The sequence below is a fragment of the Aspergillus uvarum genome, assembly GCF_003184745.1.
Source record: "Aspergillus uvarum CBS 121591 unplaced genomic scaffold BO82scaffold_52, whole genome shotgun sequence".
NCBI lineage: Eukaryota > Fungi > Ascomycota > Eurotiomycetes > Eurotiales > Aspergillaceae > Aspergillus > Aspergillus uvarum.
Genome location: NW_020291349.1, coordinates 161,739 through 175,816, shown reverse-complemented (window position 1 = coordinate 175,816; position 14,078 = coordinate 161,739). Strand labels below are relative to the sequence as shown.

At 53.3% G+C, this 14,078-nt stretch overlaps 5 protein-coding genes across 5 annotated transcripts; 3 read left to right on the top strand and 2 right to left on the bottom strand.

Annotated features, from left to right (window-relative positions):
- The first annotated feature begins 354 nt into the window (after positions 1-354).
- Positions 355-1,729, top strand: BO82DRAFT_357014 (PICOT family protein). Its single transcript, XM_025635895.1, has 2 exons — positions 355-1,329; positions 1,425-1,729. The coding sequence occupies exons 1-2, from the start codon at positions 562-564 to the stop codon at positions 1,488-1,490; spliced, it is 834 nt and encodes a 277-aa protein (XP_025489037.1). The 5' UTR covers positions 355-561; the 3' UTR covers positions 1,491-1,729.
- Positions 1,640-3,568, bottom strand: BO82DRAFT_357013 (putative Gamma-butyrobetaine hydroxylase subfamily). Its single transcript, XM_025635894.1, has one exon. It carries the CDS (start codon positions 3,502-3,504, stop codon positions 1,885-1,887), a length of 1,620 nt encoding a protein of 539 aa, XP_025489036.1. The 5' UTR covers positions 3,505-3,568; the 3' UTR covers positions 1,640-1,884.
- Positions 3,569-4,200: 632 nt separating this feature from the next.
- Positions 4,201-5,797, top strand: BO82DRAFT_150282 (thiamine transporter TPC1). The gene is made up of 4 exons (XM_025630162.1): positions 4,201-4,336; positions 4,480-4,532; positions 4,639-4,792; positions 4,882-5,797. Exons 1-4 carry the CDS (start codon positions 4,304-4,306, stop codon positions 5,608-5,610), a joined length of 969 nt encoding a protein of 322 aa, XP_025489035.1. The 5' UTR covers positions 4,201-4,303; the 3' UTR covers positions 5,611-5,797.
- On the bottom strand, positions 5,691-7,971 carry BO82DRAFT_357010 (tubulin alpha chain). The gene is made up of 7 exons (XM_025635893.1): positions 7,816-7,971; positions 7,598-7,656; positions 7,358-7,511; positions 7,213-7,300; positions 7,088-7,159; positions 6,520-7,023; positions 5,691-6,450 (listed from the first exon to the last, which is right to left on the bottom strand). Exons 1-7 carry the CDS (start codon positions 7,825-7,827, stop codon positions 5,984-5,986), a joined length of 1,356 nt encoding a protein of 451 aa, XP_025489034.1. The 5' UTR covers positions 7,828-7,971; the 3' UTR covers positions 5,691-5,983.
- Positions 7,972-10,913: 2,942 nt separating this feature from the next.
- BO82DRAFT_367339 (Mechanosensitive ion channel family) lies at positions 10,914-13,790 on the top strand (the record flags this gene model as incomplete). The annotated part of the gene is made up of 2 exons (XM_025637077.1): positions 10,914-11,534; positions 11,595-13,790. 2 exons carry the CDS (start codon positions 10,914-10,916, stop codon positions 13,788-13,790), a joined length of 2,817 nt encoding a protein of 938 aa, XP_025489033.1.
- Between the last annotated feature and the right edge of the window lie 288 nt (positions 13,791-14,078).

The window sequence follows — 14,078 nt, the reverse complement described above, 5'->3', positions numbered from 1 at the left end:
TTACTCATCCTGAAGCTTTCTTCCCTCGAATCCCGCCAATCAAACCAGCTGCAGAGCGCCGAAGATCGCAAGATGGGCTAAAGTACTAAGTGTATGAGCCGTAGCTGTATTACAAAACATGGTTCGATCTGATAAGCGGCCAAAATTTCGCCATCGATCATCCTTCCCTCTTCTTCCTCGATTGTTCCGTTCATAGTACAGGGTGCTCTTGATTGTCTTTACTCTCCTTGTCACCTATTATCCTTCTCCATCGTACTGAATACACTCGCTAGATTGGGTATAACAACCTGTTCTACGAAGCAAATTCAAACAAACAACTTCTCAACTTCTCCGCTCATCCAGTCCAGCACTCTTGACACACACACCCCTCTTAAGGTCCCCCTCCCCCCGCCGACCTCGCCCGCCGCCTGCGCGCTCGCTCATAATCCCCACCCCACGCCATCGTAACAGTCACACACACACACACACACAAGACGTCTACTTGATCCTCCCCTCTCCCCTCCTACCGCCTCAACCCACCAACAAATAAACACAAAAGCCCAACAACCCAAGAAAATCACAATGTCCGCCCTCATCGAAGTGGCCTCGGAGGCCGAGTTCCCGACCTACCTCTCATCGCTGCCACCGACCTGCCTGCTGGTCCTGTACTTCCACGCCCCCTGGGCGGCGCCCTGCACGCAGATGCGCGCCGTGCTGTCGGCCCTGGCCTCGCAATACCCGGCGACCAACCCGCCGACGACCGCGTTCCTCAGTGTCAACGCCGAGGAGCTGCCCGACATCTCCGAAGACTACGACGTCACCGCCGTGCCCTTCGTCGTCCTCGTCCGCGACGGCCAGATTCTCGAGTCCATCAGCGGCAGCGAAGCCGTGCGCGTGCGCGATGCCGTCGAGCGCTACGCCGGCCCCGGCAGCAACACAGCACAACAATCACAACTCCCACAGCAGAAGACCGCCATCCCCCCGCCGTTGACCGCCGTGCCCCGCGAGGACGCCTCCGCGCCCACGACCGCCACCCAGGCGCCCAACGGAGCGACGGGCGGAGCTGCTGGCCCCGTCGCGACGGCGGAGACAAAGGAGGCCCTGTTCGCGCGCCTGGCGGAGCTGGTCAAGGCCGCGCCGGTTATGCTGTTCATGAAGGGCACGCCCAGCGCGCCGCAGTGCGGGTTCAGTCGGCAATTGGTCGGCATCCTGCGCGAGCGCAGCGTCAAGTACGGGTTCTTCAACATTCTGGCCGATGAGGACGTGCGCCAGGGTCTGAAGGAGTTCGCCGATTGGCCCACTTTCCCCCAGTTGTGGGTGGATGGCGAGTTGGTCGGTGGGTTGGATATTGTATGTTTTTTTTTTCTCTCTTTCCCTTTTCCTTTTTGCCTCTTCCTGCTTTTCTTTGGGTAGGTTAATCGTGCTAACGTCTCTTCTCATTACAGGTTAAGGAAGAACTGGAGAATGACCCGGATTTCCTCGCCGCATATTCGGTTAACAAGGCTGTGTGAGTATTATAGAATATGTCTACGTCGTTAGGGATTCCTGTATTATGCTTGTCCCTTTTTTTTTATAAGATACTTCCTAGTTGTTCAGTTCTCTCTAAGATCTAGCGATGGATATTGAGAAAAAACCCAAAAGATTTAATTAATCAAGCAGTGGTTTCAGTTTCTTCCGTTGCCTTGCCGTCTTGGTCTTACGCCGCTCGAAGTAATATGTCCGTCTTACATCCTCTATATGGAAGCAAAAGCTGCGGTGTATCTTTCCTCGTAGAAGTCATGTGATATATTGTATATGATAGACAGATGGAATTCTGCAAGTCAGGCAATCCGCTTTATTCGGGCATTTGGCCATGCAGGGCGAGGCACATACATATACTAGTATGGCGCCATGAAGAATTCCAACCTACGATGACTCCTCATCCGCGCGCCAGACGTTTGCCGTCCAGTTCTCAGGATCCTTGTTCCGGCGGGCTTGATTCGGCGTCCTGGGAAACATAGGGCCGTAGTCGCGATCATGCCAGATATTTCTGAAGGGCCGGTTGCGGACCACGGTGCGGACCCGGGAGAGCACGGCATCCTCGTCGACATACGCACCAGCCAGCCAGCGGTCGCCCTGGGCGGTGTTGAAGGCGCGGCGGGCGTGCACGACGCGCCGGTTCTCGAAGATGACGCATTGGCCCGGCTCGAGTTTCAGCTCGAAGACATTCTTGGGGTCCTCGAGCTTCTCCGCAAAGTACTTCAGCGCCTCTACGGCCAGGGTGTACTCGCTGTGGTCCTTGTAGCGGTCCGTGATGCTCGCCTGGAAGGGCGGCGAGTAGTTGACCCGGGTCAGCCGCCGCCGGAGGCCCTCCCGCGGCAGCGGGAACTCTTGCTCGAACACCGGCCAGGTGTTGGTGTAGAAGTGATCCGCGTGGTTGTACTCGTAGGTCAGGTCCAGCCGCGTCAGGGCCTTCCAGAGCAGCCGCTTGTCATGGTACATGGACCGCGCCACGTGGAAGGTGTCGGCGAAGAGCGACTCGCCGCCGTCGCACGAGTTCCGGAGGCAGTGCAGGAGCTGGAACCCCGGGGGCTCGTTCATGTACATCAGGTCCATGTGGAAGTTCAGGAACTGGTTCGTGTAGGCGACATTCTCGGCATTGGGCTTGTTGCGCACATCCCAGGTCGGTCCGTAGAACGTGTTGCGGAGGGGACCGAGCCGGGTCGCGATCTTCTCGACCTCGGCGCGAGAGTCCGGGATGTTCTTGACGAAAATTAGTCCGGTTTCGGACAGGCTTCGCAGGGCCAAGGCGAATGCTTCACTTTCCCGCATGAAATCATTGTAGTCGACCCAGTACACATCTTCTTCGATCGTCGCACGGTTCCAGATCTTTCGCCACCGTCTCTTGCTGCTAGCAACTTCCAAGAGTGGCGCCAGGACGCCGTGTTTGATATGATCGATGTGGTACTGGGATCTGTGGGTCGTCTCGCCGCTTGCCATTCCTCGGTCCCAGTTTACCACCACTTGCTTGTCCTTGATCTCTATAGATTGCGGCTTGATGTCAATGGGTATGTCGGTGGTGCGGAAATTGCGCTGCTTAGTAGACGGGTCCACGCACTGGGAGCATTTGCATGCATCGCGCAGCGTGTGATAGAGTACCGGGAACTCCTTCCGTCCAGGTTGTTTAATCAGTAGAGCATCCCGTGTCGCCTGAATTTTTTCCACCCATTTACCTTGGACTTGGATAGGAATCCCCAAGGGTGCGGATGACGGCCAAGCTAGATTGACGGTGGTGCGGTCACGTTCGGGATGAGTATCTTCCGGGGCGGCGCTTTGGTAGTCGTCTTGGACGAACTCGGATTTTGAAAGGGGAACGGAAGGGTTCGCTGGAGCAGGGGGTTGTCCATGCCCTGCTGAGATCTCGGGTCCCTCCTTCTTTTCCTGCCTGAGACTTGGCGTCTTTGCGTAGCTGCGACGGAGTGCGGGGGTGAGAGCTGTTGCGATGCGAGGAGATCGCAGGAGGCTTCTTCTAGACAAGGACGCCATGTCGATCTCACTTCATCTGGGCTCCGAGCGCTGCTGCACAAGGTGAGGCAGAAGCATATATAGCACCGGGCTAAAGGAAAGAAGGGAAGGGAGTCATGGAGGGGAAGCAGACCACATCAGCTAATACTCGAGATTGAGAGCCGAGGCTCGGAGGTCGAGATCTTCTCCGCAGTCCGCATCGCGCTTCTTCTCGCTTGTGGACTAGCCTCATGCCGCTTTAAATCTTCTGCTAGGTAGTGTGTTGCAACCTGAAAACAATTCAAGCATCACCACCTGAACATGGACATAGTGCAGAGAAATTCATCAGTGAATTTCGAATTCCCCACCAAAATCACGATGTGATCCCTCCTTGGTCTGCAACCAACAAATGACACGCGCAACGGGCCTTCACGTCATCGCGCGCGCGGGAGAGCCTCCCATTTTTCTGGCACTTAGGCGATCATCTATCTCTCCGACACAATCGTTGCACCCACTTACACCCCGACTGCGTGTTATCAGTACATTCTCTATCGGTGTCGCACTAAACTTAGCCGGCTCCGGTTTCTATTGGAGGACTAGACCATCCAGATTTCACCCTTTGACGTATTCTTGACCCAATTGCCGGTTCAACTTGTTGCTCAGTAAAAAGTCGCATACAATTATTGTGGACTTTCCCACACGCCACGAGCCAGATTCAAATGACCTTCGATCAAATATAACGCTACATTCGACATTAGAGCAATCACCACCGCCTGCGCGCGAACATCCGCCGATCTTCCCTCGCTTTCTCTTCTCCCATTGACCCTCAGCAATCACATGCATGTCGGCCGGGGGCGAACACCTCAAGGATGAGGTGAGTGCATGGATCAGTGCTCGGGTTTGACTTCGTTTTTCTTGCGATTGTGCAAGTCGGTCTTGCTCTCATCTGTCTACAATCCCGCTTTCCCCCCCCCCCCCTCATCCCAAGCGCAAATCGACTGACATGTCCTTCCTCAGGGGTCGCGACGACAAGTCGTCCTCGCGGGCGGAATCGCAGGCCTCTTCTCCCGGTACGTTCGATTCCCCAAAGCATCGCAACACCTCGCTCTTGCCCCCCACTCGCTACAACCTTTGCTGCTGTTTCCAAAGCTAACCGGAAAACCAAAAATACCACAGATTCTGCATCGCCCCCCTCGACGTCGTGAAAATCCGTCTCCAACTGCAAATCCACTCCCTCTCCGACCCAATCTCCCACCAACATGTCACCGGACCAGTCTACAAGGGCACGTTGTCGACGATGAAGTCGATCCTGCGCGAGGAAGGAATTACAGTGCGTTCTTCTGCCTTTCCCTGCCCCGCTCCTCCAGCCCTCAAATCACCAAACCCGACCCCGAACCACATCACTAACAAAAAAAACAGGGTCTCTGGAAAGGCAACGTCCCCGCCGAACTCCTCTACCTAGCCTACGGCATCATCCAATTCAGCACCTACCGCACAACGACGCAGATCCTGGCCACCGAGCTGCCCAACCGGCTCCCCGCCTCAGCCGAATCCTTCATTGCCGGAGCCCTGGCCGGCGGCCTGGCTACCTTCTCCACCTACCCGCTGGATCTGCTGCGCACGCGGTTCGCCGCCCAGGGCACGCAGCGCGTCTACCCGTCGCTGCTGGCCTCGGTGCGTGAGATCGCGCGCCAGGAGGGCCCGCGCGGGTTCTTCCGGGGCGGCAGCGCCGCCGTGGGCCAGGTGGTGCCGTACATGGGTCTGTTCTTTGCGACGTATGAAGCGCTGCGGCCGGTTGTGGCGACGCTGCCGCAGCAGGTGCCCTACTTGCCGGCGGGCAGTGGGGATGCGGCGGCCGGCGTGGTGGCGAGTGTCTTGGCCAAAACGGCGATGTTCCCGCTGGATCTGGTGCGGAAGCGGCTGCAGGTGCAGGGCCCGACCCGGCTGTTGTACGTGCATCGCAATATCCCGGAGTATCGGGGGGTCTTCAGTACGATGGCGTTGATTGTGAAGACGCAGGGCGTGCGGGGCCTGTACCGCGGACTGACGGTCAGTCTGTTCAAGGCGGCGCCGGCCAGTGCGGTGACCATGTGGACGTATGAGACTTCGCTGCGGGTGCTTCAGGACATGGAGATCGCTGCTGATTGAGCACGACTCTGGGAGTGGCAGCTAGCTGGCTTGGATTATTGAGTCTCGGATACACTAGACACGTTACGCCAGCTCTTAGAAAAGCATCTTGTAAATTATTCAACGACCTAATAGAGTTCATTCACAATCCACCCTGGCCGTAGTCAGACCGCAGACTCATTACAGCATTACAAATTCCAGAGGCACCTCTAGCTTTTTCTCCCGAACTTTCTTAGGCCAAAACAGTTGAAGCCAAACGAGGCAAAAGCAGGAACGGTCAAGACAGGACTGAGGAAGAAACAAAAACAGGAGGGGGTGTCACACGCTAAAAACGAAAACAAAGCACTTGGCAAACCAAGACGCAAAGGCAATCAAAGCAGAACGCGAATAACACTCAGTACTCGGCCTCCAGCTCCTCGATTTCCAGGCTGTCGCCGGCAACCTCCTCGTAGTCCTTCTCCAGCGCAGCCAAGTCTTCGCGGGCTTCGGAAAATTCGCCTTCTTCCATACCCTCACCCACGTACCAGTGAACAAACGCGCGCTTGGCATACATCAGATCGAACTTGTGATCCAAGCGGCCCCATGCTTCGGCAATTGAGGTAGTATTCGCGAGCATGCTAACAGACCGATCGACAGGAGCGAGCTCACTATTAGGAACGCGCATGGGTTTCTGGAAATTGATGCCCAATTTGAACCCTGTAGGGCACCATTCGACCAGGTGGAATGTATTCTTGGCTTTGACAGCGGCAATAGCCTGGTTACAGTCGCGCGGGATAACGTCACCACGGTACAACAAAGCAACCGCCATATACTTGCCCTTCCTTGGGTCGCAAACAACCATCTGGTTATGGGGCTCGATGCCTGGAGAGTATTGTCAGTTATCGACTCTTATATCTATGAGCAAGTCTCGGCACCATGCAGAACACGTACACTGGAAGGTCAGATCCTGAACTTTGAAGCTCTCGTGCGAGCTGCGGTTGCTTGAAACCACAGGTGCAAATGAGATCAATGGATAGTGAATGCGAGGGAAAGGAACCAGGTTGGTCTGGAATTCGGCCAAGTCGACATTCAGGGCGCCCTCGAAGCGAAGACTGGAAGTAATCGAGCTCACTACCTGAGCAATGAGGCGGTTGAGGTGGTCGTAGCCGGGACGCGGGATATCCAGGTTGCGGCGACAGATCTCGTAGACAGCCTCGTTGTCAACCAGGAAAGTGCAGTCAGCATTCTCGATAGTGCTGTGTGTCGACAGGACCGCGTTATATGGTTCGACAACTGCCGTCGAGACGCGAGGTGAAGGGTAAATGGCGAACTCGAGCTTTGATTTCTTGCCGTACTCGGTCGAAAGGCGCTCCAGCAACAAGGCACCAAAGCCAGAGCCAGTGCCGCCGCCAAACGAATGGAACACTAGGAAGCCCTGAAGCGAGGAGCAGTTATCTGGGAGGGTAAGTATATCGTTCAGCACGTTCGCACAGCCAGAGACGCCGGGGTGAATACATACCGGCAACACGACGAACGCGGTCGGCGACCTCTTCAACCATTTCTTTCCCAATGGTGTAGTGTCCACGTGCGTCTAGACAAAGTCAGCGCTTGATATACTGTTGAGAACGCTTCTATGAGTCATACAGTTGTTCGCAGCATCCTCCTTGCCATTGATCAGGGTTTCAGGGTGAAACAGCTGGCGATATTTCCCAGTGCGAACCTCGTCAACGGGCTATATTCGTTAGCCTGTATTATCACTTCGATGAAATTGACTCGATCGAGACCCTACCGATGGATCAAGATCGACAAAGATCGAGCGAGGGACATATTTTCCGTTGCTGGATTCGCTGAAGAACGTTTCGAAAGAGCCCGCGGATCTGGTCTCATCAACGGCATCGGGATTTAGGTGACCGTCTGCCTTGAGACCATGTTCAAGCAGATATCTGTTATGAAGTCATGGGTTCAGCGCTGAACTGTCCTGGGCGACGTTGCAGATCATGTCATGATGGGGTGGGCGAGGCCAACTTACAGCTCCCAGGCACTGTTACCCAGCTGAATACCTGCTTGGCCGATGTGAATATGGCAAACCTGATTGACAAATCACGTTAGATTCCAAGCATGGCTAGGATTACACAACAAGCCGGTCTTCCTGAGGTAACTCGAAGCTAATCGAGGCGAGGAGGAGAGAATGGGAGGAGGGGAGCCGTGCGGGGAAGCAAACGCTCGGAAAACTTGTATACTTCTTACCTCGCCTCTCATGTTGCAGATTTGACTGCCTTCTTCCGTGATGAATCAGGTGGGGATTCGAGATCAATGAAGATGAGCAGAAACAAAAAGATGAAAGTGGGGGATGGAGAATGATGAGGGGTGATGAAGAGGGCAAGATGGGAATGAGGGGAGATAGACTTGGAAGATGATGGTGCCATGACCGGGTGGTACTTTTGGTGACGGACAACAACAACACCGCAACAACACGCGCTTACCGGGTTTGTAAACAACCTCGAGGGAACCAATCAACAACCTGGTCCCATCTTACAAACCTTCACCTCAACTACTAGAGCTGCGCTCCAAGTGCATTGTATGAAAGTATGATCATTCGTTCCTCTTTGTTGTTAGTATACTTACTCAAGAGCTACAGACTTTCCATGTTACCTGACCCATCGCTTCTTAAACATCTCCCACGTGAAACTATGCGGAATGCGGGGAAACCGCGGCATCAATCGAACAGCACCAAACATAGGTGAAAAGCACTCGTATCAAATTGAAACTGCGTGGTCAACCATCGAACGATTCTCAGGTACCTTCTCCTCTATCTCTACTAGTGTCCATAATACTTGTGCTTATTCGACATACAAGTGCTGAAAATCCGAATTGTTTTGCAACGATTGTATGGTGCATCATCGCCATTATCGGCTTTCATACGACCACTGAAAGCCTCGCTCATAACAGAACAGCCTACGAAACCATGACAATCACAATTCTCACCCGACATGGCTCATCCTTAGCAGCATTTAACCGGAACCTATCAGATTCCCCGAGGCGGACAAATGATCATCTTATAGTTCACGCACCGCGCCAGAATAGAAAAATGGGCTCGCTTCGTTATCTGGGATCGGCAGTAGACAAGGAGGGGTAGAGTAGGACACGTCGAGGGTCAATTATGATGTCGGAGGCTTGAGACACGAACTCGATTGGGGATTCCGAGCCGGTCTGCGAGATTTATGCGCATAAATACTCCGCCCCTGCATCTGCACAAAACTCAGATAATACGAAGGATTTGGTCATGGATTTCCACCACAATGAACACGTTAAATCCCAAGGCAAAAACCTGGAAATGCAAGGACGCCGACCATGGAAATCGGTATTATCTCTATCAAGGGATGGTTATTGTACCGAGTACCTATACCGCCTAACAGTGCGGTGATCTCCTGCACGATATTATAAGAGGGTGCATTATTTAGGTTTCTATCGTTGGGTTTACCGAAGCCACCGGGGCCAACGATCGGCTGCACTACAGAGCACTAGCATTTTAGCAGAAGAGCTACCCTGAGTCAGGGTTAAACACAGCTCGTGTTAACGCTGAAGATAACGGCACAAGAGGAGTCGTCGTGTCGTCCGTCGCATGGGACACCGTCGGCTTGCCTGAGCTCTGGCTAGAAAGTCTGAATTGGGCGTCAGGGTGACGCGGAGATCCAGAGAATTTGCTCTGCTTGATGATGATGCACTTCGGATGTTCCACAGCAATTAGGAACAACAATTGTTCCAAGAAACAGCCAGTGTTCAGAAGGGAAATTTCCATGACGGCGGCCGGGAGTGCCTGAATTGTGGCGTTTCTTGGCAGTCGCCACACTGCTTCGTGGATTTTTTCTCTTTTCATTTGCCTTTGACTGAACCAGTCAAGAGTTCTTTCCCTTCCACCTTTCAAAGAATCTGCGTGGACCGACCATAGCAATATTGCTATTTCTGCAGGTACTATACCCCGAAAACAAGTCAATGAGGATTCGCAGCATAGGAAGTCAAATCATGACGGTAATAGCCAACGATAATACTATCGGGATATAACCCCTCGAAAAACAGCAACCGATGCAGTGCGGAGTCATTGCGCGACGCACAGTGATCCAGTCTGGGACTCTGGGTCTGTAAGGATCCACTTTCTTCTTTCGAAGTGGGGATTCGAGGGCCCATTCATTGTTAGTCCCGACGCCCACCGCAGCCACAACTGGAGCCGGCGCCATTGTTGCCTTGACTGTTTGCTGATTGAATGAGGGTCTCCGCCCTGGCGCAATCTATCGATCTCACTTCAACTGGCCTAACTCGATAGCTTCGGAATTCCTGCCTCTACAGTATCTGTGGAGGAGTAGATCGAAAAATCACTGTTATAGTACGATGAGAATTGGAAGAAAGCAGAGAATAATTCCATGGCTGCAGTAGAAACATTGCCAATAACGCCAACAATCCGCCGAATCATGCGCATCGGCAGGGCAGCAAGTACAATATGAGTAAAGCGAATTGGTCTGGACCAGAGGGAGCAAGCATCTCGGTTTCTTGGGCGTTTCCACTGGCCGACTTTCCCGTGCGATCGGCGAGGTTTCCGCATCGATCAACTCCTGCTCTATTGCTGCTGCCATCCATGGATGGAGCTCGGTGGATGGGAGTGAAGGTTTGTCGGTTTGTCTGTCTCTTCGTCGTCTTCTCTTCATCAGAGTTCCCCACTTCGTCCCTCTTCTGTCTTCCTGTCATCTCAATAGTCTTGTCTCTTTTCTCCTTTTCCTGTCCACTTTCTTTCTTCTCTCGCACACACACACACACACACACACACTCTCTCTCTCTCTCTCTCTCTCTCTCTCTCTCTCTCTCTCTCTCATCTTCTCGCCTCTCTGCATTTGCTTCAGCTGTTCGCATTCTTGTACTTCCATACCACTTCCCACTTGCTTGTATAAGATACCGGCGAGTCCTTTCCTCGCCTTGCTTATCAAAACCACCAATAGATCCCATGCATAATTAAATCATTTGAGCGGTATGTATCAGTTCTAGTAATCTTATTTATGGCAATCGTCCCCACCGGTGTTCACTCGACACTCTCGCTCGTGCGCTTTTTACTGTCTCACCTCAATTTCCCCACGGACTGTCCACGACAGCTTGGCTTCTCCATTAAAAACAAAACCTATTCCCTCCTATTCCCTGGATATTCTTCGGTCGATCCATCTACTCTTTCTCATTATCCCATGTCGGCTTTTTTCTGACTGTCTGCACAGTTTTGAAATTTGACCAGGTCAATCGATACTGTTATCGATCAAGTACCAGACTTTGAGCTTATTAGGTTCGTCGACTGGCCCGGTGCCAGCATGTCACACCCATCGGAGAATCTTCAAGTTCCGGTACATCAGCACGAGAAGAGACTAGAGGGCGACACCCCCGATACCGACGAGGGAACCTACTACGATGGCTCGACCAGCGGGCACGGCAATCACCTTCGGGTAGATACCTCGTATGACTATGACCGCGCTGCCTTGCGCTCACCTGCGACTGCCCGAGAAGAGTCGATGCGCCTGGAAGATGACCTGGCCGTTCTTGAGGCTGAGCGCATGGCATCCCGCTCCACCACGCAGGAGGGGTCCATGAGAAAGGGCGATGACGACGGTGCCTCGATGGCCCGTTCTCGTTCGCGTCCATCTCAGCATGTCGTTGATGAGTTTGACGAGGCGACCAATCCATTGCACGAGAAGGCGGCAGTCTACAACCCTCCGGAGAACCCCAACACCAATATTGCCAGATTCATTAAGAAGCTCCACGAGTCGAGTTTCATTGTGCGCTACCTCACCTACATTGTGCCACTAGTCCTGGTCCTGTTGATTCCTTTGTTAGTCGGTGCCCTAGCGTTCCCCGACGCCAATGTGGGAGGAGTCAAATTGCTCTGGTTCTCGGTTTGGTTGGAGATTGTCTGGTTGACTTTGTGGGCTGGAAGAGTGAGTGCAACTCATCGAATGATGTCAGGTTAGATACTAACTTCAATTCCCTCCTCCTAGATTGTCTCGAAATGTATTCCAGTTCCAGCTGGCTGGATTGCTAGTATTTTCACCAACAACGCCAAAAAGTGGCGTGACATGGCCAAACAGCTCGAGCTCCATGGCACCTTGTTCTTTTGGTGGCTTGGTGTGGAAATCTCGTTTCTGCCCACCATGAAGAACCATCACGTCGACGGTAGCCACGGCACAAAATCTTGGGAGAATACAGTCAACAAGATCATCATTTCTATCTTTGTATGGACGATTCTGAACCTTGTCGAAAAGGTCATCATCCAATTCATCGCCATCAGCTTCCACACTCGTACTTACGCGGATCGCATCGAGATCAACAAGTTTCAGATCGGCAGTTTGACTAAACTTTATGACTTCTCTCGGCGAAAAATCACAGCTGAAGACACGGAGTTCGAGGAAAAAGACAAAGGTACCCCAACCGGAATGAAGACCCCGCTTCATTATGCCGGAAGGGCAGGACGTCTGGCCAAGGGTGCCTTGAACAAAGTGGGAAACAAGGTGGGCGACGTGGCTGGCGCAGTTGCTGCCGATTTCACTGGCCGCACGGTTAACAACAGCAGTCACCCGTATCAGGTGGTGCTGACCCTGTTGCGTACCACGAGTGGCTGCCAGGTCTTGGCTCGTCGACTCTATCGCACTCTGGTGCGGGATGGTTTCGAGACCGTGTTTTCTGGAGATCTCAAGGAAGCCTTCGATAACAACGAAGAGGCGGACGCCGCTTTCACCATGTTTGACAAGGATATGAACGGAGATATCTCGATGGAGGAGTTGGAAGCAGTGTGCGTGGAGATTGGACGGGAGCGCAAAGCCATCACCGCATCATTGAAGGACCTGGACTCTGTCGTCGGCAGGCTCGACAACATTCTGGAATTTTTCGTGATCATCATCACCGTGATCGTCTTCTTGACGCTCATATCGACGTCTGCCGCCGGAGTGTTGACATCTGCCGGATCTAGTATTCTCGCATTGTCGTGGCTTTTCTCCGCCACCGCGCAAGAATTCCTCCAATCCATCATCTTCGTTTTCGTGAAGCATCCATTCGATGTTGGTGACCGTGTTACTGTCTATGGTAACGCAGGTGACGCCGGTCTGGGTGATGACTACTTTGTTAAGCAAATTTCGCTTTTGTACACGGAGTTCAAGAAGATGCAAGGCCATGTTGTGCAGGCTCCCAACAGCTACCTTAACGGTTTGTTCATTCTGAACCAGCGTCGGTCCGGTGCGCTGGCTGAAGCAGTTCCCATCGTCATCAAGTATGGTACCACTCTTGAGCAGATCGACGCCCTTCGCCAGCGCCTGTTGGAATTTGTCCGCAGTGAACGCCGTGAATTTCAGACCAACATTCTCACCGAAATGCGCACCATCACGGAGAACTTCTCTGTAACTCTCAACGTTGTCTTCTTCTACAAGTCGAATTGGCAAAACGAAGGCTTGCGTCTGCAGCGCCGCAACAAATTCATCTGCATGTTGATGGTTGCCCTCCAGGAGATCGGCATCGAGGGACCACGCATGAACCTCCAGGGTGCCGGTGTCGATATTCCTTTCCACATCGCCGGGTTCCCGCAGCCTCACGTGCCCGCTACTCCTGGCAGCAGAGATGGCCATCCTCCCCCGACTCCTATCGGCGACAACCACGGCTATGCCCCCGAGAATACCGGGTTCAGCAGCGCTACCCGTCACCCATCCATTCTCCGCAAAGGGATGAACACTGCTGCGGCCCGGGCTCGTGGCGATTCTATGCTTTCCCGCAAACACGTGGATTTCTCACTGGGCATGCGCGATATCTCCTCTGGTGATGTCATGGGCGACGTCTTCGAGGATCGCCGTGCCCGCGTCGAGGACATTGTCCGAACTACCAACCGGGAGAACACCGAGCGCCGCATCCAAGAAGAGGAGGAAGAAGAGGCCGAGCGTCAGAGCCGTAACTCATCCTCCCGCCGTCGCAGCAACTCCAATCTGAGCGTCCCGTCCACTTCGCGCGCAGGTCGCCGATCGGTTGACTCCCAGGGCGGTCACAGTGTGACGTCTATCACCCACAATCGTTTCTTCCGGCATCATCGCAGCAGCATCAGCCGTGCGCCCGACGATTTGATGGAGCAGGGCCGCTCCGATCAAGGCGCCAGCCCGGATGCCCCTGGCTCCGATCTCCATCCCAGCGTTTCTCATCTTGCGGAGAAGCAATAATTGCATCTGGAGGGTCTCGTGATATTGAAAAGTACACCCACGGTAATAAACATGTAGATAAACATCCCTTTCTGATTGAATAGTTTGCAAGATCAGTCAATATCAAATAATATATAGAAGACCAAGCTGTTAACTTAGTGACATGAGCGCCTTGATGCACATTATACAAGCCTGGTGAGCCTGCTTAGTCACATCTTACATAACCTACATTGCCGAATTGAGTAACCGGACGGAATGTGCAGAAAAAGAGGTGACTTGTGTTACAGGAGAACGATGCCATTGATCACT